The sequence below is a fragment of the Lampetra planeri genome, chromosome 44 (assembly GCF_965212315.1).
Source record: "Lampetra planeri chromosome 44, kcLamPlan1.2.h2, whole genome shotgun sequence".
NCBI classification, from domain to species: Eukaryota; Metazoa; Chordata; class Hyperoartia; order Petromyzontiformes; family Petromyzontidae; genus Lampetra; species Lampetra planeri.
Window position 1 is genome coordinate 1,996,457 of NC_136150.1, and position 23,418 is coordinate 2,019,874.

The 23,418-nt window shown below is 50.9% G+C and overlaps 1 protein-coding gene across 1 annotated transcript in view; it reads right to left on the minus strand.

Annotated features, from left to right (window-relative positions):
- The window catches only part of CAMKV (CaM kinase like vesicle associated), a 133,984-nt gene that overhangs the window by 1,473 nt on the left and 109,093 nt on the right, over positions 1-23,418 (minus strand). Inside the window, exons 5-10 of the mRNA XM_078614352.1 lie at positions 19,914-20,052; positions 19,079-19,199; positions 9,111-9,186; positions 6,306-6,442; positions 4,121-4,199; positions 183-270 (exon numbers count right to left, since the gene is read on the minus strand). Coding sequence (XP_078470478.1) covers positions 183-270; positions 4,121-4,199; positions 6,306-6,442; positions 9,111-9,186; positions 19,079-19,199; positions 19,914-20,052 — 640 coding nt within the window. The remainder of the gene's footprint in view (positions 1-182; positions 271-4,120; positions 4,200-6,305; positions 6,443-9,110; positions 9,187-19,078; positions 19,200-19,913; positions 20,053-23,418) is intronic.

A 23,418-nucleotide genomic window follows, 5' to 3' on the forward strand; every position in this document is an offset into this window, starting at 1 on the left:
ACCTCCAGCGGGGGCCGTCATTAACACTGTGGGTTTCGGCAAAGGGCAGCCGGGCTGGATGTACTTGCTGTGAGAAACGAACCCGTGCCTTTAGGAGGAACCTGGCGTCAGTAGCCGCCGCGAGAGAGAGAGAGAGCGAGAGAGAGAGCGCGAGAGCGAGCGAGCGCTCGAACGGCACTCACCTTCCACTTGGTCTTCGCGAAGTTCTTCTCAATCTGAGCGCAGACGCCATCCTTGATGTTCTTGTCCGATGCCGCATTTCCGGACACCCTTGAGGGCACACACACACACAGACAGAGAGAGAGAGTGAGTGAGTGAGTGAGAGAGAGAGAGTGAGTGAGTGAGTGAGCGAGCGAGCGAGCGAGTGAGTGAGTGAGAGAGAGAGAGAGAGGGAGAGTGAGTGAGTGAGCGAGTGAGAGAGTGAGTGAGAGAGTGAGTGAGTGAGTGAGAGAGTGAGTGAGTGAGAGAGTGAGTGAGTGAGTGCAGCACACTCTTTTTGGAGGGGGACGTGGACTCGCGGCCTGTCTCCCTGTCACTCACAGCTTCTGGAGGGGCACTGGCGTGTGTGTACGCGTGGGTGTATACAAACACCACTTGCCCTAACGCTATGATACAGGCTACATGGGGGACCTTTGTCTTTGCCTGCGTGGGGGGCGCTGGTGTAACAACAGTTGGTGCGACAAACCTGGCGACCCGAATTCGCTTCCTGCTCAAGGCCGACACCGGTGATGATAATCAGCCTTAAAAGTTTTACTTGGTGCGGTGTGTAAACATCGCCACTAGGGAGACAAAGGTGGCTGAGCGTGGTGCTGGCCACACCACCCCTTCATGTGCCGTTACGGCCTTCATAGGTGCTCGCGAACAGCGCTTGCCCCAACAGTCTGTTGGGGCTACACGTGAGATCTTTGTTTTTTGGGTTGCAAGACAGGCAGGTAATACGGGCAAAGACGGAGACAAACATTGAGGCAGACAAAGGTAGAGTGAGATGAACATCCTGCAAATGCTTCATCCGGCACTCCAAATTCCTCACGCGCACGAAATATTAATTTTGGAACTGTCAAAACATCGCCGGCAGAACTCTCTAAAATGAAAGGCGTCGTGAGACGTGAGGCGAAACAATGTCGTGCTCTTCAAATTAGCACGGTTGGCTACGTACGGTGCAAAAGAGGTTCAACATGCGCACACAAACAATAATTAGCGCCATTGTGGAGAAGGCAAATAGTTGAAATCAATCAAGATGAAAGGAGAGATTGTTTTACTCAACGCATCATTCGCACAGCCTTCTGGGAATGCATTTTATCAGCGGCATTGTGGGTTTTTTAAATCCTTTATATTAAGTTCGCTTGCTTGCTTGCGTGCTTGCTTGCTTGCTTGCGCGCTTACGACCGTGCAAATCTTTCGGTCGTTTTTTAACCCACTTCCCGTGATCCAATCGAGCTGACATTTTGCACACAGACTCGTTGTGCATGACAAATAAATTATATTTAATTACCAATTGCTTAATGCTGGCAGACAATCATCTGACCCATAGGTAGCCATCTCAAGCCAGAGGACGAGAGGACTCTAGCCGCCACGGATATAAAAGATTTATAGTGAAAAACTTTGTTTTTACGGGTTAATTTTTTTCTCTTCCTATTCTTCTTCGAAAATACCAAACTCTTGCATTTGGTGTCTCGTCAGCAGAGCGTTATTGAGCAAAGGTTAGTTGGGTAAAGGAAAGGACATAATTCCACTATTGTCATCATGTATTTTCATTGTTGATTTCATCAGCAGTCTTCACGTTTTATATATAGATGTATAAATAACAACTGACTTCAAATCCACAGATTTCAAGGTGAGAACAAATGAAACATTGATCCACAATGCTTTGTCTAACCCCTTGAACTGAACACATATTTTACCCGTGGTTTTTTTGTAGTTTTTCCCTCTCTCAGCTCATCGATCTGTCTCCTTTCTCCGAGCCGAACGACGCTGACGCACGCCCGCTGTGGGCTGCGCGAACGCTAACACGACCGCAGCCATCACTTTGGCTTTGAAGGGCAACATTTCGTGCGTGCGAGCGCACGTGTGCATGGCGCAGAGTGGTGGCGCAGCGGTTAGCACACTGCGATACGACCCCCCCCCCCCCGGCTCATGGTTAACAAACGGGGGGGTTGAGGACTCAGTAAGGTCGGGGAGTTCAAGTCCCATGCGGAAGTCGAACTTATCAATCATCCGTCTGGGGTCATTATAACATGAGCACCGCTTCAAGCGTTAGACAAGGGCGAAGTGTTAACTACCTCGCCTGGTGTGCAGGAGGTCGTGGGTTCGATCCCGACCCTGACGTGTGCTGTATATTTGGAGTTTGCGTCTCTCTCTCATCATCATCACGGTGGTGAGATGTTAATGACCTCGCCTGGTATACAGGAGGTCGTGGGTTCGATCCCGACCCTGATGTCTGCTGTATATTTGGAGTTTGCGTCTCTCTCTCTCTCATCATCATCACGGTGGCTAGGAGATGTTAATGACCTCGCCTGGTATACAGGAGGTCGTGGGTTCGATCCCGACCCTGATGTCTGCTGTATATTTGGAGTTTGCGTCTCTCTCTCTCATCATCATCACGGTGGCTAGGAGATGTTAATGACCTCGCTTGGTATGCAGGAGGTCGTGGGTTCGATCCCGACCCTGATGTCTGCTGTATATTTGGAGTTTGCGGTGTCTCTCTCCCCGTGGTCACGTGGATTTTTCTCCGGGTCCTCCGGTTTTTCCCTCCACATTTAGAATCAAAGTGCGTTTAGAGCTATTTGGCTGCAATAAATGTCCACGTAACAATAATCTACTTCGTTGAGCTATCATTTGTGGCCAGGTCGCTTTTGAAAAAGAGCTACGTAGCTCAGTGGGGCCTTACCTGGGAACAAAATAAAATAGTTTGGTGAATAAATAGTTTAGTTTTACATCAGTGACGGGAAATTAATTAACTTCGTCTTGAGACCCCACTCATTACCAATCCATCTTGGTCACAAATCCCTCATGACCGACACAGTGCGTGGTGGCCTTCATCCACAAAGTGTACCGATAAGCCTATGTATTGTGTATTATTATGGTAATTATTTTTACAATAAAGCATATGCGTCGAGCCTATTCCTTCCCATAACCCCCCCCCCCCCCCTCTGTACTGTGATTCCAACGAAGCCTGCGGAATGATGAATTGCATTTGAGACCATCGCTCGCCCCGTGAATGCATGCGACCCCTGTGCAGCGCCTGCACCCCTGGTGTGTACGCCTGTGTGCGTGTGGTTCGTGTGGTGTGCGTGTGGTGCGTGTGGTGCGTGTGGTGCGTGTGGTGCGTGTGGTGCGTGTGGTGCGTGTGGTGCGTGTGGTGCGTGTGGTGCGTGTGGTGCGTGTGGTGCGTGTGGTGCGTGTGGTGCGCTTGGAGTCACGGTGGGGTCGGGGGCTCTCCTGGGTGGCTCTGCGGAGAGGAGACGCGAACCCAAGGGTGCAGTATCTGGGACACGATCTGGAAATGGGTGAACGTTTGCTATTTTAACGCCGGCGCAAGGGGCGAGAAGGAGGGGAGGTGGGACGGGGGGCCATGGTGTTCACGGATGCATGCGCACCCTCTCGACACTCACTTGGGAGGCGGCGGTGGTAACATCTGAGCTTCACAGCAAGAAGGACCCGGGTTTGATTCCCGACTCGGTCTCACTTCTGTGTGGAGTTTGTATGTTCTTCCCCTGCTCTGCAGAGTGACAGCGTGAGTGGGCGAGTGTGTGCTTGTGAGAGTATGTGTTCGCGCGCGTGTGTGTGGAAGTTGTATATTCTTCCCCTGTTCTACCGACACACACTCACACTGTCAATCTGCCTGCGAATATCTGAACCGGTCCTGGGCCTCCCCTAGGTCGACTCAGCCCCAAACGAGTACCTGGTCCGGTGTGTCAACATCGCCACTCGGCAGACAAATTCGGGCGTGGTGCTGGCCACCCGTTCCTCCTCTGTGTGCCACAGTGCCGGCCTTCATAGGTGCTGCTCGCTAACAGCACTTGCCCCAACAGTGTGCTAGAGGCTATGGGGTGGGGGTGGGGGGTATCTTTGTCTTTGTTGTCGCGGCGTCGTCGTTGCTGTGCGAGGACCAGGGACCTACCACGGGTGGGCGATGGCCTCCTGCGCAGTGATGCGCGTGTTCTGGTCCACGTCCATGAGCCTCGTCACCAGCTCCTTGGCTGCACGACACGCACACAGCCGGTCAGAGCCACGATGAGCAGAGCCGCTCAGAGCCACCATGCCCACACAGCCGGTCAGAGCCACAATGAGCAGAGCCGCTCAGAGCCACAATGAGCAGAGCCGGTCAGGGGCCACCATGTCCACACAGCCGCTCAGAGCCACAATGAGCAGAGCCGCTCAGAGCCAGATTGTGATCCAGGCACTATCCAGGCTTAAATCTTCTGAGATTCGACAATATTGTACGATTTCCGAGCGATTTGGCCATCGGCGGTCAAAACTCAAATGAAACCGAATTCAGAATCAAGGCACTCGAACGAGAAAGTTCTCATCTTTGGAAGTTCGTGGTGGAAATTGCACATTACCATGGCGGGAGTCAATCAAATTTTTTTTAAGGAAAACCTTAATTTTACTTCCCATTAATTGGCACTCATTTTTGCCGCCCCCAAAAAGGATTATGATCTCAGCCAACCCACGACTGGGATTTGAATTCGCAACTTTGGAACTGAGTTGAATTGCTCTAAAAGTCTCTGAGCACTCTGAACAACCCACGGCAATACCGAAGAAATTGAAAACAGCGGTGCACAGACATAATCAATATTACATTCAATATTAAATCTATATTAAATTAACCTAAATGTAAGAACAGCAGGTCATCGCTGTACAATTTCCATATCGAGTTCCAGGGTGTCCCCGTGTGTAAGACGTTCTTCCCCCCCCCTTCCCCCCCCCCCCATAGCGCAAATTCGCAAGTTACGGGAGTCATCTTCTTGGTTCTTTCGGTAAAGTCACGTAGAATGGAAATAATAAAATAATAAAAATAAAACATAATAAAATATATTATTATTTTATTTTATTATGTTTTATTTGAATTTGTATTATTTCATTATTTCCATTCTATGTGACTTTACCGAAAGAACCAAGAAGATGAATCCCTGCAGTCACGAAAGCTTTAAATGGAAATTTTACGGGAGTCATCTTGTAGGAAGACACTTCACACGGGCACTGCTACGGGCTTCACTCTTACACGCTCAACAAAAAAACGAGTGAAAGAAGATATATTTCGAAATACGGGAGGATTACGTTCCCGAGAACGATACGTAACCCGAATTTTCCGTATGTCAGAAACTGAACAATTTTCGCGATAGGTTTTTACCCTTTCAACTGGTACAAAAACTGACACCTTTATACAAGGCATCATGTTTGCAATAACCACAACACAAGCAGTCAAAATGCAAAAAAACAACTCTGATGATAATGATATGCACTGTCCTTGAAGTTGATTGTTCCACACCCGAGACAACTTTTCTTAAAAGTTGGTAGAGGAGGTCTCATAGTGAACAATTTTCCTTTCCAAAAATCAAAGATAAATTCCATTTGCCGTACTCCTCGTTTGAAGCCCGAGCGAGGTTCAAGGCCGCTGCCCGCCTTACGCCTCCTCACCCCGCGGTATTCATCCGCGACCTCGCCGCGCCGCACTGCTTGCGCTCACGTAACCGGCGCAAACATTTCCGCGCACTGAACTATTTTTTCGTGGACGCGATTCACGGGGAAGCATTTCCGTAAGGTCGGGTTTGCGTAAGTCGGGTCTTCCGCAACCCGGGGAGACTGTAACAAATACCTTTCTACGATAGCAATTAAAAGTAACAAAAACTATTTATATTTCTGATGGCGTCACCGCCCTGTCGTTCAATTCCCGCTCACGGCTACCAACACCGGTGACAACTATCTGAAGCGGTCCTGGGCCTCACCTAGGTCGACTAAGCCTCGAATAAGTACCTGGGTGCGATGTGCAAACATTGCCTCGAGGGAGACAAAGGTGGCCGGGCGTGGTGCTGGCCACCCACTTCTCCCTCGTTTGCCACAGTTCCGGCCTTCATAGGTGCTACTCGCTTACAGCACTTGCCCCTACAGCCTGTGAAGGCTACATGGGGGAGCGGGGAATCTTTGTCTGTGTCAGTGAACGTGGCTTTGTGGAGCTTGGGGTGCCGTGGATGCCAGAAAAAAAAAAGAAACTCCGCAGATTTTTACCAAAATACAAAAAAATAAACTAAACATCCTTCTGGACCGCCGTGTAAAACCTGCGCGCGGAGGTGGCGGAGACTCACCGGCATCGGAGATGTCGTCCCAGTACGGGGAGTCGAACTCGAACTCGGCGCTCAAGATCTTCCGAAAGAGGTTCTTGTCGTGGTTTTCGTAGTCTTCCTCGTCCTGGTCATCGTAGAAGGGTGGGTTTCCCGAGAGTCTGGGGGGTAGCGAAGGAGGTCGGGGCGAGGGGGGGGAGCCGTTATCCGACTGGAGGCTTCGCGCACGGCACCGCAGATCCACGTGGTTACAATCACCTTCGTCACGTGACGCGACAGCGCACGTGACATTTGGGGGGGGGGGGCGAGGACCAGCAAACCGCAGCCAATGAGCGTTGAAGGAGGCAATTTGAGAGATGCGTGTTCATGACTGCGAACGTAGCAAGTGTCGGATGTCGCCGTGACTTCAACAGCACGGAGCAATCCGTAAGGAGTTCGTACGACTTTTCAGCAGTCAACTTGCCAGCAGTGAGTAGATGTGTGCGGGGGGGGGGGGTGCAGGTGTGTGCAGGTGTGTGTAGGTGTGTGTGTAGGTGTGTGTGTAGGTGTGTGCAGGTGTGTGCAGGTGTGTGTAGGTGTGTATAGGTGTGTGCAGGTGTGTGCAGGTGTCTGTAGGTGGGTGTAGGTGTGTGTAGGTATGTGTGGGTGTGTAGGTGTGTGTGTAGGTGTGAGCAAGTGTGTGTAAGTGTGTGTAGATGTGTGTGGGTAGGTGTGTGTGTAGGTATGTGTAGGTATGTGTGGGTGTGCAGGTGTGTGTGTGTGTGTAGGTGTGTGCGGTGCCTCAAATATTGGAAGAGGTCACCCCCTGTGAGTGGCTGGCTGAGGTACCGGCTGTTGAGGAAGTACTGAGGGCGATCCGGAGTCTGAGACCAGGGAAGGCACCGGGCAGAGATGATCTCCCAGGCGAAATGCTGAGGGAGGGTGGCGTTTGTGCACAGACTGCCCTATATGACATCATAACAACAGTCTGGACCACTGGACGGGTTCCGCAGGACTGGAAGGATGCCCTGGTGGTCCCCCTCTTTAAGAAGGGGGACCGCACAGACTGTAACAACTACAGGGGCATCTCACTCCTCAGTGTGCCGGGTAAGGTCCTGGCAAGGATTATTCAACATCGCCTTGCTAGGCATGCTGAGGAGAGGCTTGCGGAGCCCCAATGTGGTTTCAGGAAAGGGCGGTCCTGCACAGATGCCATATTTTCTGTCCGTCTGCTACAGCAGAGGTGTAGGGAATTCCAAAAAGACCTACATCTCTGCTTTATTGACCTGGTCAAGGCCTATGATACCATCAGTAGGACTGGGCTCTGGGTTGTTCTTCGTGCTTTCGGAGTCCCTGACCCTCTGCTCACGATCATTAAGGACCTTCATGATGGTGAGCGGGCCCGGGTAAAACTACGTGGCCGGGAGTCGGAGCCTTTCCCTGTACACCTTGGGGTGCGACAGGGATGTCCTCTGGCTCCCACATTATTTAACATCTATTTCGACTGCGTAGTTCGTGAAGCCTTCAATAGCTGTACCGGGGGAATTACCATTTGGTACAGATATAATGGGAGGCTGATCGACGCCCGGGTGCGATCAAGGGATGGCTCCCTATTGGTCAACCACGTTATGTATGCCGATGATTTGGTAATAGCTGCTCATTCAGAAGAGGAGTTGGAGACGCTGCTGCTGAGGCTGGAGTGTGCCACTAAGAGGTGGGGCCTTACCATCAGCCCCACCAAAACTAAGCACCTGCCTGGGTATTTTGTACCATCGGGCACTCCGCCCCCACAACTCCCAATCGGTGATGGGGCAGTTGTGGAGAGAGTAGAGAGTTTCCCATACCTGGGCAGTGTGCTCATGACCAGCTCCAGTTTATCAGCAGAGGTCTCACTCCGAATCAGTCGAGCGGCAATATCTTTTCATCGGTTGCGTAACGCTGTGTGGAAGCTACCTGGTCTGTCGCTCCGCACGAAGCTTCAGGTCTTCTCGGCCACGGTCATTCCCTCCCTTCTCTACGCTTGCGAAACGTGGACCCCCCTAGTGGAGCATCTTCGCCGGTTGGAAACATTTAGGCTGGCCTGCCTACGATCCATCCTGGGTTTGACCAGGCTGGATTGTGTGAGGAGCTCACAAGTCCTTGAAAGATCTGGGCAAAGTCCCATCAGTGAGCTCCTCCGGCAGGCAAGGCTGCGTTGGCTGGGTCATGTAGCCCGCATGCCCAGCCACCGCATGCCTAAACAGCTTTTGTTCGGCCGGATCGAGGGGGCTAAACGGGCGCGGCACGGGCTAGAGAAGAGATGGAGTGATGTGGTACAGGAGGACGTGGAGCTGAGTGGACTTGCCGATGACTGGTACCAGCGGTGTCAAGATCGGCCTCAGTGGAGGAGGCTCGTGAAGGACGCTACTGGGCAGTTGGAGGCAGTCGCCCTCCAACAACAACGGAGGGCGGAGGAGCGACGCTCACAACAACGAGCGGAGCGCCGGGTGGCTAAAGCACAGCAAGTTGGCACAGTAGGGGGCACAGGTGGTGCATCAGCCAGTCATCTCGGTCATCTCGGTCAGTCGACCCGTGGCACCTGGGTCTGCCCCGTGACCTCCTGCCAGCGGGCGTTCGACACTTCACGTGGCCTCAAGGTGCACATGGCCTGGCACAAGCGTCGTGGTGACGTCACCGCCACTTAGTGGCGAATGGCGGTTGTTGTTGTTGTTGTTGTTGTTGTGTGTGTAGGTGTGTGTAGGTGTGTGTGTGTAGGTGTGTGTGTGTGTGTAGGTGTGTGTAGGTGTGTGTGTGTAGGTGTGTGTAGGTGTGTGTGTGTAGGTGTGTGTAGGTGTGTGTGTGTGTGCTCACAGGATGTAAATGACGACGCCGGTCGCCCACAGGTCCACAGGCCGCCCGTACCGCTGCCTCCCCACCATCTCCGGAGCTGCAGCCGGCAACAGCAGCAACAATAACAACAACAGCATCAACAACAGTGGCAACAACAGCAACAGCAACAACCGCAATAGCAGCAGCAACAGCAACAACAACAGCGAAAACAACAACAGCAACAACAATAGCGACAACAGCAACAACACCATCGGAACCTCCTTTGCCAGTAGCAAAATATGATAATAGTTTTTTTACCCTTTTATCTGGCAACAAAACTGACACCTTTTTTTTACAAGGCGTCTTGTTTGCATTGACCACAATACCTGCGGTCGGAATGCGATATTAGGGAGCAACTAAATGGCAAAACTCGTTTCTTCAGAACCGCTATTTGTGTTTAGCTTGTTGCCCTTCCCCCTGCACCTCCGATCAGCACGGCTGGCTACGTACGGCGTGAAAGAAGTTCAACGGGCACACATACATGCTGGCTTCAATGGATCATGGGTTCAATTCCTAAGATGCCTTTCTCTTGCATGCTATCCCCATCTCCGCCCCCCTCCCTCCCATCCCCGCCCCGTTCCGTTTGGGTTACCGCCGGGTTTCTGCGCTTTCCTCCAACAGCTTGAACGAAAAAGAAACATGCTGTGAGACCGGTGAATTGGCCAAACATCCCGATGCTGGAAACCCACTCGCCGTTTTAACCTCATCGAGATCGCTCACAGCGGCAACGTCGCCCCCCTACTGAGAAAAACCTCGGCTGGGCTCCTCCTGAAAACGAGTCTTCTATGTACGCGGATTAGTTCGTAAGTCCAACTTTACTGCTGCCGATTCCAAACGCGCTGTACGGCATGGACACTAAACACGGGGAATGGCTTTAAGAGTTGTAAAATCTCCTTTAGACATAGATGCCACTGGTTCTCCATGTTCTGCAGATGTAGATGCCACTGGTTCTTCACGTTCTGCAGATGTAGATGCCACTGGTTCTTTATGTTCTACAGATGCAGATGCTTGAATGACGCTGCCGTACACAGATGTAGATGCCACTGGTTCTTCACGTTGTGCAGATGTAGATGCCACTGGTTCTTCACGTTCTGCAGATGTACATGCCACTGGTTCTTCATGTTCTGTAGATGTAGTTGCCGCTGGTTCTTCATGTTCTGTAGATGTAGATGCCACTGGTTCTTCACGTTCTGTAGATGTAGATGCCACCACCGCCATCTATTGCACGGCGGTTGAACTTACGACTCTCGGTCCGAGCAGGCAACTGGACATGCGGACAGGGTTTGTTCGTATCTCTGAACGTTTGCAAGTCGAATGTTCGTAAGTAGAGGCGTCCCTGTATGTATGTTGAATATATTTCCCACAGCACATAACGATCCATGCTAATCGGAGGTTTGAGGCTCAGCGAGGCTTATTCCGGGAAAACAAGCGTAATGATGATAAGGGCTTAAGAGGTACAAGGAATCATAATCCTACAAACTCACAATAACAGTAAATACAGGGAATTAACATCATTATTATTGCTCTCAATTGGAGCCGAGATAAATTGTCCCTTCGAGAAAAAGGAGGTCGTGACATGTGTCGTAGCAGCAGGAGAGGGGTTTATTTTTTTTCCTAGGCTACGTAAAATCACTCGCTCAGAGCGGAGGTCAACTCGAGCATTAAAGGACGGACGTTTGGGGGGAGGAGTAATGCCTGCATTTCATTTGAGAGGTCAAAGAGCCGAACTTCAACGAAGCAACTACAAAAGATCCTTCTGGCCCTTTCGAGTGCAAAAAGTGTTCACGGACGCGATGAGGTGGTCAGAAACTCGCCCGTGCTACTCCAGCGGAGGCGGTGTTAGCAACGCGCTGACACGAACTCTCTCTCTCTATCTCTCTCTCCTGAAGGCCCCCCTCTCTCTTCGCGGCCAGCACGCCTCCACGTTGGCATTCAGCTCCCCGGACACCACGATGTGAGCGACAGTAGAACAGCGGTAACTCGTCTAGTTTTAGACCGATGCGGCAGGAAGATGAGGTCCGCGACAAGCGGGACACGTGGTGTGCACGGTGGAGGAGGACAGGTCACCGAGACGGCCATTGGAGTGGCACCCAGAGGTCAGTGACGAAGGAGATGACCCAAAGCCACACGGTGGTGGTAGCGGCGGTGGTGGTCACCTTCTTCCGTAAGGCTGTTGACGTAGCTGCAGAGCAACAACTACAATCTCACATTCAGGTGGTCAGGCCCAGACCACCGCGTGACGACCAGCGGAGTCGTGTAGTTGTGGATCGGGCGTTGAAGTCGTTCTACGTTGTACGGTCTGTTCTGGATGACTACAGCCGCGCACCGCTGGAGAGCTTTTATTTTTGTTTTCCACGTGCGCATCAGGTATCCGCGTCTGCTACCACGGTTTGTGCAGTGGATGCGGTTTAGGGTGGAACCGTGAGCAGCTCCGTGGAAGATCAGAACCCAGCGGGTGGTCACGGGACCGTCAGAGTGGACCACGGAGAATGGGAATCGAGCCGTGCGCAACAAAAAGCGTTTTGCAGATGAAAGTGACGAGCAAAGCTCCGCTGACACCGACGGGCCTCGGCCACGATGACCTCCTGATAGGCGAGGAGATGATGGTGTTGTCGAGATGAAGTGCAGAAGGCAGCTGCGGTGGGCTGGAGAGTCATCGTAGCTCCTGTGACGGGAGCGCAGAGCCAGCCCCGTCGAGGCTTGCCGTTATTTTGCATGCGGCTCAAAATTTGTCAAAGTGATAAAAAATAAATTTGGAATTGAACGACTGATTTGCATTCAAGAGAGAAAAACGTTGTTTTGGGATTATAATAAAGGTATGAGCCTTAACAGCTTTTAGCTTTATTAAAATTAATGGCCCCATTTCTTTATTTTTGTTCTGATATATTTAATGCATTAAATGTTTTATGGAAAGATCATAACCCTAACAATTTAGGTTTCGAGGACTCGGCTATTAGAAGGTCGGGGAGTTCAAGTCATCGGTCTGGGGTCGACATAAAACGAGCACCACTTCAAGCATTGGTCGGGGTGACTTACCCCCCCCCCCCCAAACCATGGAAATGTGGAATTGCAACAACTGGTTCAGACCTACTCAACTGAGATGAACATCACAACATTTAGGGGAGCCATGGAGGCGAGATGTTAACTACCTCGCCTGGTATACACGAGGTCGTGGGTTCGATCCCGACCCTGACGCCTGCTGCTGTGTATTTGGAGTTTGCGTGTCTCTCTCTCTCATCATCATCACGGTGGCTAGGAGATGTTGACTACCTCGCCTGGTATACACGAGGTCGTGGGTTCGATCCCGACCCTGACGCCTGCTGTGTATTTGGAGTTTGCGTGTCTCACCTTGCGGTTGCTTGGATTTTTCTCCGGGTCCTCCGGTTTTTCCCTCCACGTTTAGAATCACCATTACGCTTTTTAGAGTATTTGCTGCTATTAATTTCCACCTGATCATAAGCCACTTCTTTTATTCGGGTTCTTGTCTCTCTCGCCACTACGGCGTCCTCGCTCAGACCCGCATGCGGGGTAGATCTTCAAGGGACCAAGTTCAAGTTCGTGTATTAGGTATAGCCCTGTGAGCCATTCGGCTCTTGAATCGGGTGCAACCGCAACAAACAAAAAACAAAAACATGAACAAAAAACATCTTAAAGTGAATATGTGACTGAGTGCAAACAGAAAATCCAAGAAAAGACAGCAAAATATTGCAGAAAATACACGTACACCAACACTGTGTGCAAAAATCCCAGTGGGATGCAAGTCAAACAACAACAACCACAATACAACTTAGATTAAGGCCATCAGTCTAACTCCGTACTACAACAAACAAACATGGCCAAAGCAAAAAACTTTTCGAAAATCACCAAAATAAAACCATAAAAGCAATGAAACAGTGATCATAGGAACCGCTGCTTCGTGACCGTTATTGTATCAAGGACCGCCCGCCACCGTCTCGTATTGAGGTTTTTTTTTTTTTAAGAATAAAAAAAAAGTCTCTTCCTTATTATTTTGGTAGCCGACCCCCTGGGATAGAGGATGTAGATGTCAACGCTTAATAAGATGATGATGATGATATCGTGATGATGCTGCTGCTGACAATGAAGATGCTCGTATAATGATGCTGAACTCTGGCGGGCAATTGTCCCCAAAGCCCCGATGTGTGATGACATTTTCCTTCGTCAGAGACCGCCTCGCAGGCTTGCGCACATCATGATTGTGCAGACGCATGGACCATTAGGGGCGATCGTTACTGTGCAGCCGGGGACTTTAATGGGCCCAGAAGCGATTCCTATAGGAATCAATAGCAAATTCTTACAAGGTCAGAAATGTGTCTTCCTGACATTTTGCCCAATGGGCTCGCTCACACGCTTGTACAACAAGATAATATGAGGGCATGTGCATGCAGTGTATGTACTGGGGTGTACGTATGTAACGTATGTGCTTGTGAATGTGTGTGCGTGCGTATGTGGAGAGCGGTTGGGGCAACGCTGCGCTACGAATCCGGCGACCCGGGTTCGATTCCCGTTCACGGACACCAACACCAGTGACGATTATCTGAACCGTTTCTGGGCCTCCCCTAGGTCGACTCGGCATCAAATAAGTACCCGGTGCGATGTGTAAACATCGCCACTGGGGAGACAAAGGCGGCCGGGCATGGTTCTAGCCACCCACCCCCTCGTGTGCCGTGCCGGCCTTCGTAGGTGCTCGTTACCAGCACTTGCCCCCAGAGTCTGTTAAGGCTACACGGGGGAGTCTTTTTTTGTTTGTACGTATTTCTGTTCGCATTCAGTCCATCGACGTCATTACCTGGCTGGATGTCGCTGTGCGAACGCTGGCTCACGGTGCAAAGGATGCGGATTTAAATCCTGAGCGGGGTTCACTCAAAATCAAAACTAGGCCCGAATTGATCCACCCTTGCAGCGAATCAATTCATTGGTTCGGATATGCGGCCACGAATCGATTCTTTGCTTGCATTTTCCTTTGTCCCTTGCCTCTTTAGAATGTATCCACCCCATGAGCTTAGCCCGGTGTTGGTGGCTACGCTGCACAGCTAGGCCGGCTGCCTGTAACCCAGCACTGCGGAGGCTGCACAGAGGGTTGGGTTGATCGCCGCACAGACGCTCTGAATCTCCCTTCCCGCGGGCGTCGAGGGGCAGCCCCTCGTGCCCTGGCTCACGAGGAGAGGGCAGTACGGGATCGAGCGTTGCCCTCTCGCACGTGCGTGAGCTTTCTCCGGGCGCCGTCACGGGTGGACGCTCATTAATTGGCACGCAACAACCTTCGTATGTAGGGCACTGCAGAGCTTGGGGGAGGGTTGGGGTGGGGAAGGCGGCACGTTAATAAACTAAACTTGAATATTCTTGGTTCTTTCGGTAAAGTCACGTAGAAGGGAAATAATACATAATAAAAATAAAACATAATAGAAATTTTATTTTATTATGTTTTAAAATAAAACATAATAAAATAATTAAATGATTATTTTTTTAATAAAACATAATAAAATGTAATTATAATTTTGTTATGTTTCATTTTTATTATTTTATTATTTCCCTTCTACGTGACTTTACCGAAAGAACCAAGAAGATGAATCCCTGCAGTCACGAAAGCTTTAAATCGAAATTTAAAATATTTCATTTTACCAGGTATGGCTCACTGAGCTATGTAGCTCTATTTCAGAAGCGACCTGGCCACAAATGATAGCGCAACGAAGTGGCTTATCACGTGGACATATATAGCAGCCAAATGCTCTAAACGCGTGCTGATTGTAAGTGTGGAGGGGAAAACCGGAGGACCCGGAGAAAAATCCACGCGACCACGGGGAGAGAGACACGCAGACTCCACATATACAGCAGCAGGCGTCAGGGTCGGGATCGAATCCACGACCTCCTGCCCGCCAGGTGAGTGTCTCATCAGGTCACCAATGCTGGTGACCTGCCACATTTGTTTTTATCGGCAAAGGACCCTCTCCGCTTAGGTGTGAGTCCGAGTTTGATGATGAGAAACCCCTACGAGACGTAGCTCAAGCGAATCTGGCAGATTCAATTTCCTTCTGCCGAGCATTGGGAGCGTTGCGCTGTGCTATCCGCCGCCCATCCGTGCATTTTAGCTCGCACATATCCCGAGCAACAAAGAAAAACCCCGAACGCCATCATGTAAATACGCGATAATCTTCCATTACCCTTGATGCGCACGCAACAAATATTCACGAACATGAAGCAGTGCGCTATTACCCAGAGACTCGTGCTTAAACTTCGAGCACAGCGTGTGCCCGACAGGACGGAAGGGAAGTTATTTAGAGTTTGCAATTAAAAAATAATAGAAGCCACGTGCTCGGACATAAAAAAAAAAGTCTTAAAAAAATTAACTTTCGATAAGTTATTGCGCTAAAATATTCTAATAGCCAAAGCGTGTGTCTATTAATTATGCAAATGCATCCACGGTGCGTTAAATAATACACTGACGGACTGACATTCTCCAATAACATTTCCATTCAAAGCTCTATAACAACAAAGGGAGAGGAACCTTTCAAGGCGCATTGTTGCCATATTACTTACCGGAGAATTACCGGCTTGTGGAATCTATCGATATTTTGTATGAAATGCGAGAGAGAAGCCACTGAAAGTAATGATCTATTTTTCAAAGGAGAGACCCGAGCAACGGCAGCTACAAAACAGTGCTCTTTGTTTTTTTCGGTAAAGTCACGTAGGTTCCACCTGAAGACGGAGGCTTGTGTTGCCTCCGAAACGTCGTGATTTAATTTATTTAAAACTTTTTACCTACTTGACTTTACCGAAAAAAACAAAGAGTATGAATCCTTGCAGTCACGAAAACTTCAAATCTACAAATCAGCGGTTGTCTTCTTTTTGTTTGAAACCCCCCCAATTGCATCACAGTCGCAACCTTGCCCGAGCCGTGCCACGCGATGAAGAAAAATGCCCTTCCCAGAATGCCCACCGTCACCAAAGCATCGCGTGTCACAGAATGGCCCCCAGAAGAAGATTCCGCAGAGCTCGTTCTGGTGACGTAGTCCAACTTGTTGCAAAAGGTTCACGGTTGCGACCCCAATGGGCAGCCCCGGCTATTACTGCGGTTAAATTTCGATTTAAAGCTTTCGTGACTGCAGGGATTCATCTTCTTGGTTCTTTCGGTAAAGTTACGTAGAATGGAAATAATAAAATAATAAAATATTTCTCACGACGTTTCGGCCACAACGCAAGCAGCCGTCCTCAACGCAAGCAGCCATCCTCAGGTGAAGAACAGGTCTGTCGAGAAGACTCTTTGTCGACAGACCTGTTCTTCACCCTGAGAACGGCTGCTTGCGTTGTGGCCGAAACGTCGTGAGAATTATTTTATTATTTCCATTCTACGTGACTTTACCGAAAGAACCAAGAAGAAGAAAAAAAACAACAGGGGCTGTTAAGATGTTCGAACACCAACGAGATACATTTAATCACACGTGGTAATTGTGGAAAGAAATCTGTCTCTGCTGTTGGCCAATCAGTTTCAAAGACAACCGGAGCGCGTGTTTGTGTTTGCATGTTCACAACAAGTAGCGGTGTGTGGTTAATGCGGACACGATTCCGTGCAAAAGGTTTCTATTTGGTGTTCGAACATCTCAGCACCTCCTGTGGTATTGCCAGGAAGGATCAACACCTCTTCTTATGTTTTGACTTAAAACTTTCGTGACTGCAGGAATTTCACATTCTTTGGTTCTTTCGGTAAAGTCGCGTAGATAGAAACATAGAACAATAAAAAAACTACGACGTTTCGATCACAACGCAACACTTACATTTTTTTCTATCTACGTGACTTTACCGAAAAAAACAAAGAACACCTGTTCTTACGTTTAATACTTTGATGCTGGCAAAAAGGTCCCATAGTTTATTAAGATTACACGCGGGATCTTTGTCTTTGGAGTTTGTATGTTCTACACCTGTTCTGGATGGGTTCCCTCCAGGTTCTAAAATTCTGTTTCTGTAGCGCAAAGCACCACGCACAATGTGACTGCTTTTGGTCAAACAGCCCAATCCTGAAACAAATATGCGACGATCGGCGGTGTAAGTGGTGAGTGCGCTTCACTACAAAACCCAGCAACCACGAATCCGATTCAGTGACGATTATCTGAACCGGTCCTGGGCCTTCCCTAGGTCGACTCAGCCTCAAATAAGTACCTGGTGTGGTGTGTAAAAAAAACATCGCCACTTCCTGGCAAGACTATACTATAGGGGGGGTGTTAGGGTGAGAGATGTTCGTCTTGTCATTTCGTATGCAGATCTCAGGAGCCTTACATGCTAATGATAATTTTATTCAAACATACCTTGCCGTATTAAAGGCCATGTCTGCAGGCTTTGTGGGGCCCTATTTTTACCGGCACTCCCTCAGAGGGGCTGTCTCTGTTCGACTGCCCTTGTTCCACTACGCGTTACATTCGAGCACTGCGTGCCGTGTTCTGTCTAGCGGGAGCAGGGATGGTGGAGGTGTGTGTGTGGGGGGGGGGGTAATGCTTGATTCCCCTCACTGCAAATGCTGCAGGAAAATGGCAATCTCGGCCACGGCTCTTTTCAGATTGTGTTTTTGCCCCACTTATTTCGAATGAGAAAAGCACAAAAGGTTCCAACGCCGGCGTTCTGCAGCCCATTTGTGACTTGTGGTGGAAGCTGTCCTCTCTTCGGCGCCGTACTCGCACTGCGTGCGCGCGCGCGTTCACCGTGGTGGCAGAGCGGACAGCGCTACCCTGTTCGATTCCCGCTTTCACGGCCATCGCCAGTGACGATTATCTGAACCGGCCCTGGGCCTCCCCTCGGTCGACTCAGCCTCAAATGAGTACCCGGTGCGATGTGCAAACATCGCAACTGGGGAGACAAAGGTGGCCGGGCGTGGGTCTGGCCACCCACCCACCCACTCGTGTGCCGTGCCGGCCTTCATAGGTGCTCGCTAACAGCACTTGCCCAACAGTCTCAGAATCAGAATGTGCATTTCTACTGGAGGAATCCTATGAGCCATAAAGCCCTTTTTCCCAGATGTCCAGTCAGGCTGTACGGATGATCATTGTCTTTGTTTAAGTTGTACATCCTGCGTGCGGGCTTTTGGTGCTGGTTTATTGTTCGCGGAATAGTTTAGTAAATACAGAACTTGCTCCTCGATTGACCCGGCAACAGCTCTGCTCAGTCTTAATAATAATAATAAGCTCTGCTCAGCCTTAGGACCCTTCTTTTGGAATACCTCGGCAGTAGAGTCGTTCGTTGCGCCTTTGTTTACAAGTATCTTGCACGTGGCGTTACAAAAACAAACAAAAAAACCCCACGGAAAAATCAACAAACGTGAGGTGGTAATGCTCGTGACACTGCGCTCCGGCACAGAGGGGGTTGACGGCCCAATTAGCGCGCTGCGATGCAGTGACGAGTCAAAGCCACTGCGAGGATGACCGAAGTTCGCGTGATGCCTTGCGCTCCTCGATTGCGAGTCGGCACATCAGCAATCATCGCCCCCGACTGCCAGACTAATGGCGACTCGCATGCCCGGTGCCCAAGTCGCCTTGCGCCGCACCGAGACAGCTGCTGCTGCTGCCACTCGGGATGCCGCTTTTCAAATGTGTTGACATGAGATGCGACGATTGCGAGCACCCCGCTGACCTCGTCGAGGAGCGCAGACCACGATCACGCGAACTCCGCTCACCCTCGCTGCGGCGGCAGCGGCTGTGTCGGGTCACCGCATCGCGCGGCGCTCTCAGATGCCGTCTGGAACGTTTTTTATTCTCATACGAGGAAGCCATTGGGAGCTGAGCACTTTTAAATCATCATCTAGATCGATGACTCATTCCTTTGGAACTTATTTTTGCGTTTAGTTTGTTGTCCTGCCCCCCGCACCTCCATTTAGCACGGCTGACTACGTACGGCGCGAAAGAAGTTCAACACACATACGGCGTTCGTAACCGACGCTCACCACTCACCCAGGTACTCGGGTGTGCCGCAGGGCTCCTTGATGAGGCCGTCCTCCGCGCGTGCCAGGTGGAAGTCGCTGATGACGATCTTGGAGTGTTTCAGGCGGTTGTAGTAGACGATGTTCTCGAGCTGCGCGAGACGACGACATCATCGGGGCGACACGGACGGGGCAACCTCGGCGCGGCACGGAGGTCGCGACGAACAGAGTCCATTGGGCACGAAACTCGCTGGCCCAGTGGGCAGCTTCTGTCGGACGCGTTTCTCGCTCGACGCTCGGTTTCGCTGTCAAAACACTGGACGGGATACTGCGGTGGTGGTGATGATGATGATGAGAGCTTGAACTTGTCAAGCGGATCCAGCACACGGTGGGGGCTAGGAGATGTTAACTACCTCGCCTGGTGAGCAGGAGGTCGTGGGTTCAATCTCGACCCTGACGCCTGCTGTGTATTTAGAGTTTGCGTGTCTCTCGCATCATCATCATCACGATGGCTAGGAGATGTTAACTACCTCGCCTGGTATGCAGGAGGTCGTGGGTTCAATCCCGACCCTGACTCCTGCTGAGCGATGCAAAACGCTCCGTGCAGCGGGGAAAACACAACTCACTCACACGACGGCGACATCGCGAGCCGCTCCACAGCCGGACCGGCGGCTGTTCAACGGAGCGCCGGTGCTGGATCTCATTTTTAAAAAATCAACTGCTGCCACCCCAAGGCAGACGCCAATTCCCCCGATTGCACCGTGCATGCGCTGAACATCTTTCGCACCGTACGTAGCCAACCGCGCGAATCGGGGAGGTGACGGCGGCGCCGGCCCCGCCACCCTGGCCGCAGGGCGGACACGCACCTTGAGGTTGCGATGGACGATGCCCAGCGAGTGCAGGTAGGCCACGGCCTCCAGCACCTGCTTGATGACCAGGCTGGCGTCCTTCTCCGAGTAGTAACCCTGGTCCAGGATCCAGTCGAACACCTCCCGGCCCGTCGCCCTGCAAACCCACACACAGCACCAGCACCACCACCACCACCACCCAGAGGGCACACGGTGAGGGTGAGCGACGACCTCTGAGACGACGGCTCTCGGAGTCTGCACTTGCGATTGACCTTTCACCGTTGAATTAACCGGTCAATTGCCAACAGGTTGCTGTGTGTGCCGTTCGTCAAAGGCCAGCTTGACCACTGTAACTCGCAGACCTGCAACTGCTCGCTCGCGCCACTGCTGGCGGAATGGGCCTCGACTAGAAGGAGCCCTAGACAGCCCCCCTCGCGACCGTATTTGGCCTACTCTTCCATGCGAGTCGGACAACTTCAAAGGGGTGGGAGTACCCACACTTTACCCTACCACACGCGGCCTTCACAACATGGCACTCTTCCCCAGGTGGCCATCTGCTTTCGTTTCGTCCACATTCATTCATTCGTTCGTTATTTGTCCACCTTACGTGACCCCCCAAGTCCTGTGCGAACCACAACCTTCGCCGTGAGACGCTTGGCAAAATTGAAACTCTCCATCGCACTGAATTGTAAAAATGGCAATGGTGTGGTCGGTGGGCATCTAGGTGGGGGGGCGGGGGGGGGTGGGGGCTTTTTGCCGGCGGCATTACCGCGTTAAAGACACAAAGCCACAATGCCGCTGAGATTCTGGATGGGAATTCAAAGGCATTGTGACCACTCGGAAATGAATGGGCTACCCGTGCACAGCACACGTTCCCGTCACAGATTGACTTTAAATCCCGGCCGGGTTTCATCCGACAAATGCCTTCCTTGGCGCGCGCCCCGTTTAGGACACAAAGCGCGCTTGCGACCCCCGCTTGGATTGGAGGTGTGGGGTCAGCGTCTCCCTGCGAGGCGTCCACCGGCGTGCGGTACGATGAGAGCTGCCAGGCGAGTGGGAAGCGGAGCAAGCAGGCGCTCAAACCTCCGCGGGTTGCGATTTCAACGTCGTCTTTCCCAGCCGGTGGGATTCTGTCGTTCGCTCGAATTTCCAACCGGCGCTGCTAAGCTAAAAAAAAACGACCCAACCGTTGCGAGCAGGACCCTCCTGCCAACGAGCCTTGTGAAAAGTGTCGCCCCCCCCCCCGCCCCCCCCCCCCCCCCCCAGCTAAAATGAGCACGGGAAGAAGGCACCGATTCTCGGCTTACGGTCCCCCTAAGCCAACGGAGGTGACTCACCATTGACGCCGCAGGGTGAAACCGCCGAGGTTCAGGACGCTGTGTTTATTGTGCGCGTTGCTGCTTCCTCGGGCGGGTGTTTAAACACAGTCATTCGTATTTCACGCGAAAAACACCGTCACCCAAAAAAAACTACGACAATTGGTGGCTTACAATGGTTCGAACATATTTCAAGAGCAGCCTTTTTTTGCCAGAAGTAGACTTGGGGGGGGGGGGGGAAATGAAGGCTGTTTACATTTAATTGCACCCTTTAAAAATGTTAGTAGTAGAAAATAAATTAATAGACAAACAACAATTTCCGTCTGTTATATACTTTGAACCACACTTCTTGACATTATGTGGGTGTCACACCTGGTGTGCCATGTAATTGCATTGCTATTTTTTGCCGGTGCAACCCATGCAATTAACTTTCACCGGCAAATCAGAAGCAAGATGTCCTCGTAATTACAAAGCAAGCTAAAACATACCCAATTAGGGTTCTACATTTAAAAAGAATTGGGGGGGAAATACGCGTTAGGTGGCTTCGGGTGGCTCGCGGTACGGACGATGGCTCTCCCGTCAGTCACGGGGCCATCGCCGATGGGGGAGCGTGGGTTCCGAATCTGGATTTGTGCCACCCACGATTAAACCCAGTTTGCCCAAATCAGTTGACTGCCTCATCCCAGTCACCTACTAGGGAAACCCTTTCAGGCGGGTGGTGGAAATTCTACATTGCTATGGTAGAGCCCAGTCTGTGAAGCGCTCTGTGACAATTTGATCGTGAAGGGTGCTACACTAAATGACGTTCGATCGATGAATACGCATATGATAGTCGCCGCCGACTTACAACAAAGCAGCACCTCATTTAACGGGGATGATTGGCTCGGCGGACCACAACCAGGATTTAAACCCGCAACCTTCAGAATGTTAGGACAAAAAATTCCCCCACAGAACAACGGGGAGGAGAGAGGAGGGAGGGGGGGGGGATGATTGAGCTGGGAGGCACAGCCGTGGCTCAGAACGGCATTAGACCACTCAACGACAAAAGTCCCACCTTGACCGTCGTGATCACCAATATCGCGGACCGTGTAATACTCGGGGCTATCCGTAGATTCACTCAGGTCTCGGGGAAAAAAGAGGCAACGGGTCGGGAAATCAAAAGTCGAGCAGCGCGTGTACGTATATAGCGCGGTAGGGGTTAGTGCGCTGCGCTACGAACCCGGTGACCCGAGTTCAATTCACGGCCAACGCCAGGAATAATAATCTGAGCCGGTGCTGGGCTTGCCCTAGGTCGACTCAGCCTCAAATGAGTACCTGGTACGGTGTGTAAAAACATCGCCACTGGGGAGGCAAAGGCGGTCGGGCGTGGTGTTGGCCATCCATCCCGTCGTGTGCCGTGTTGGCCTTCATTGGTGCTACTTACTAACAGCACTTGGCCCAACAGTCTGTTAAAGGCTATACGGAAGGATCGTTCCCTTTGTCTATATGAGCGGTTGTCAAGAGCGTGGTCCCTGGAACCACGAGTGGTCCATGATACTCCTCCAGATGGTTCGTCGGGCGGTGATCCAAATGCAGGGTTGATCCGCAAATAATGACTAACGCTCATACCTTTTTGTTTCGAACATTAATTCATATTTTACTCATTTAATTATAAAATGAAGTTAGGTCAATTACCCCGATTAAACGACTCTAACCCTACAATCTAAAAGCCTTCATAGCTGCGTAAAAAAAGGGGGAAAAGAATCCGTTGCGGTAAATATGAATGCATCATTTTGTACGAGTGGATATTTTTAGCTGGAGATGAGCGAATGTGTGTTTGTCACCAGGGAAGAGGAGGGGGCCACTGGGTGATCCACGTAAAATGTTTACATCGGCAGAGTGGCCTGCGGGCCTAAGAAGAGTTTGACAAACACTGCTCTGTATGAATTGCTTATTTGCCCCTCCCGTGATGTGCAGCATGCCACCGACTGTTTTGTACAGTCTTGGGATGTGCTTGAGGGTGCACACTATAAACACACCGTGCTGTTGTTGTTGTTGTTGTTTTTGTTGATGCTGTTGTGTTCACATGACAGAGTTGTTTTGGGTTAGATCGCGTAGGTCTATAAATGTGTCGTTAAAACCCGCCACCACCCGACACAGCCAACTAGTAAGGGTTGTCACGTAAACAGAACGTGGCCAATTCGTCACTAGTACAGCACAAATGTATA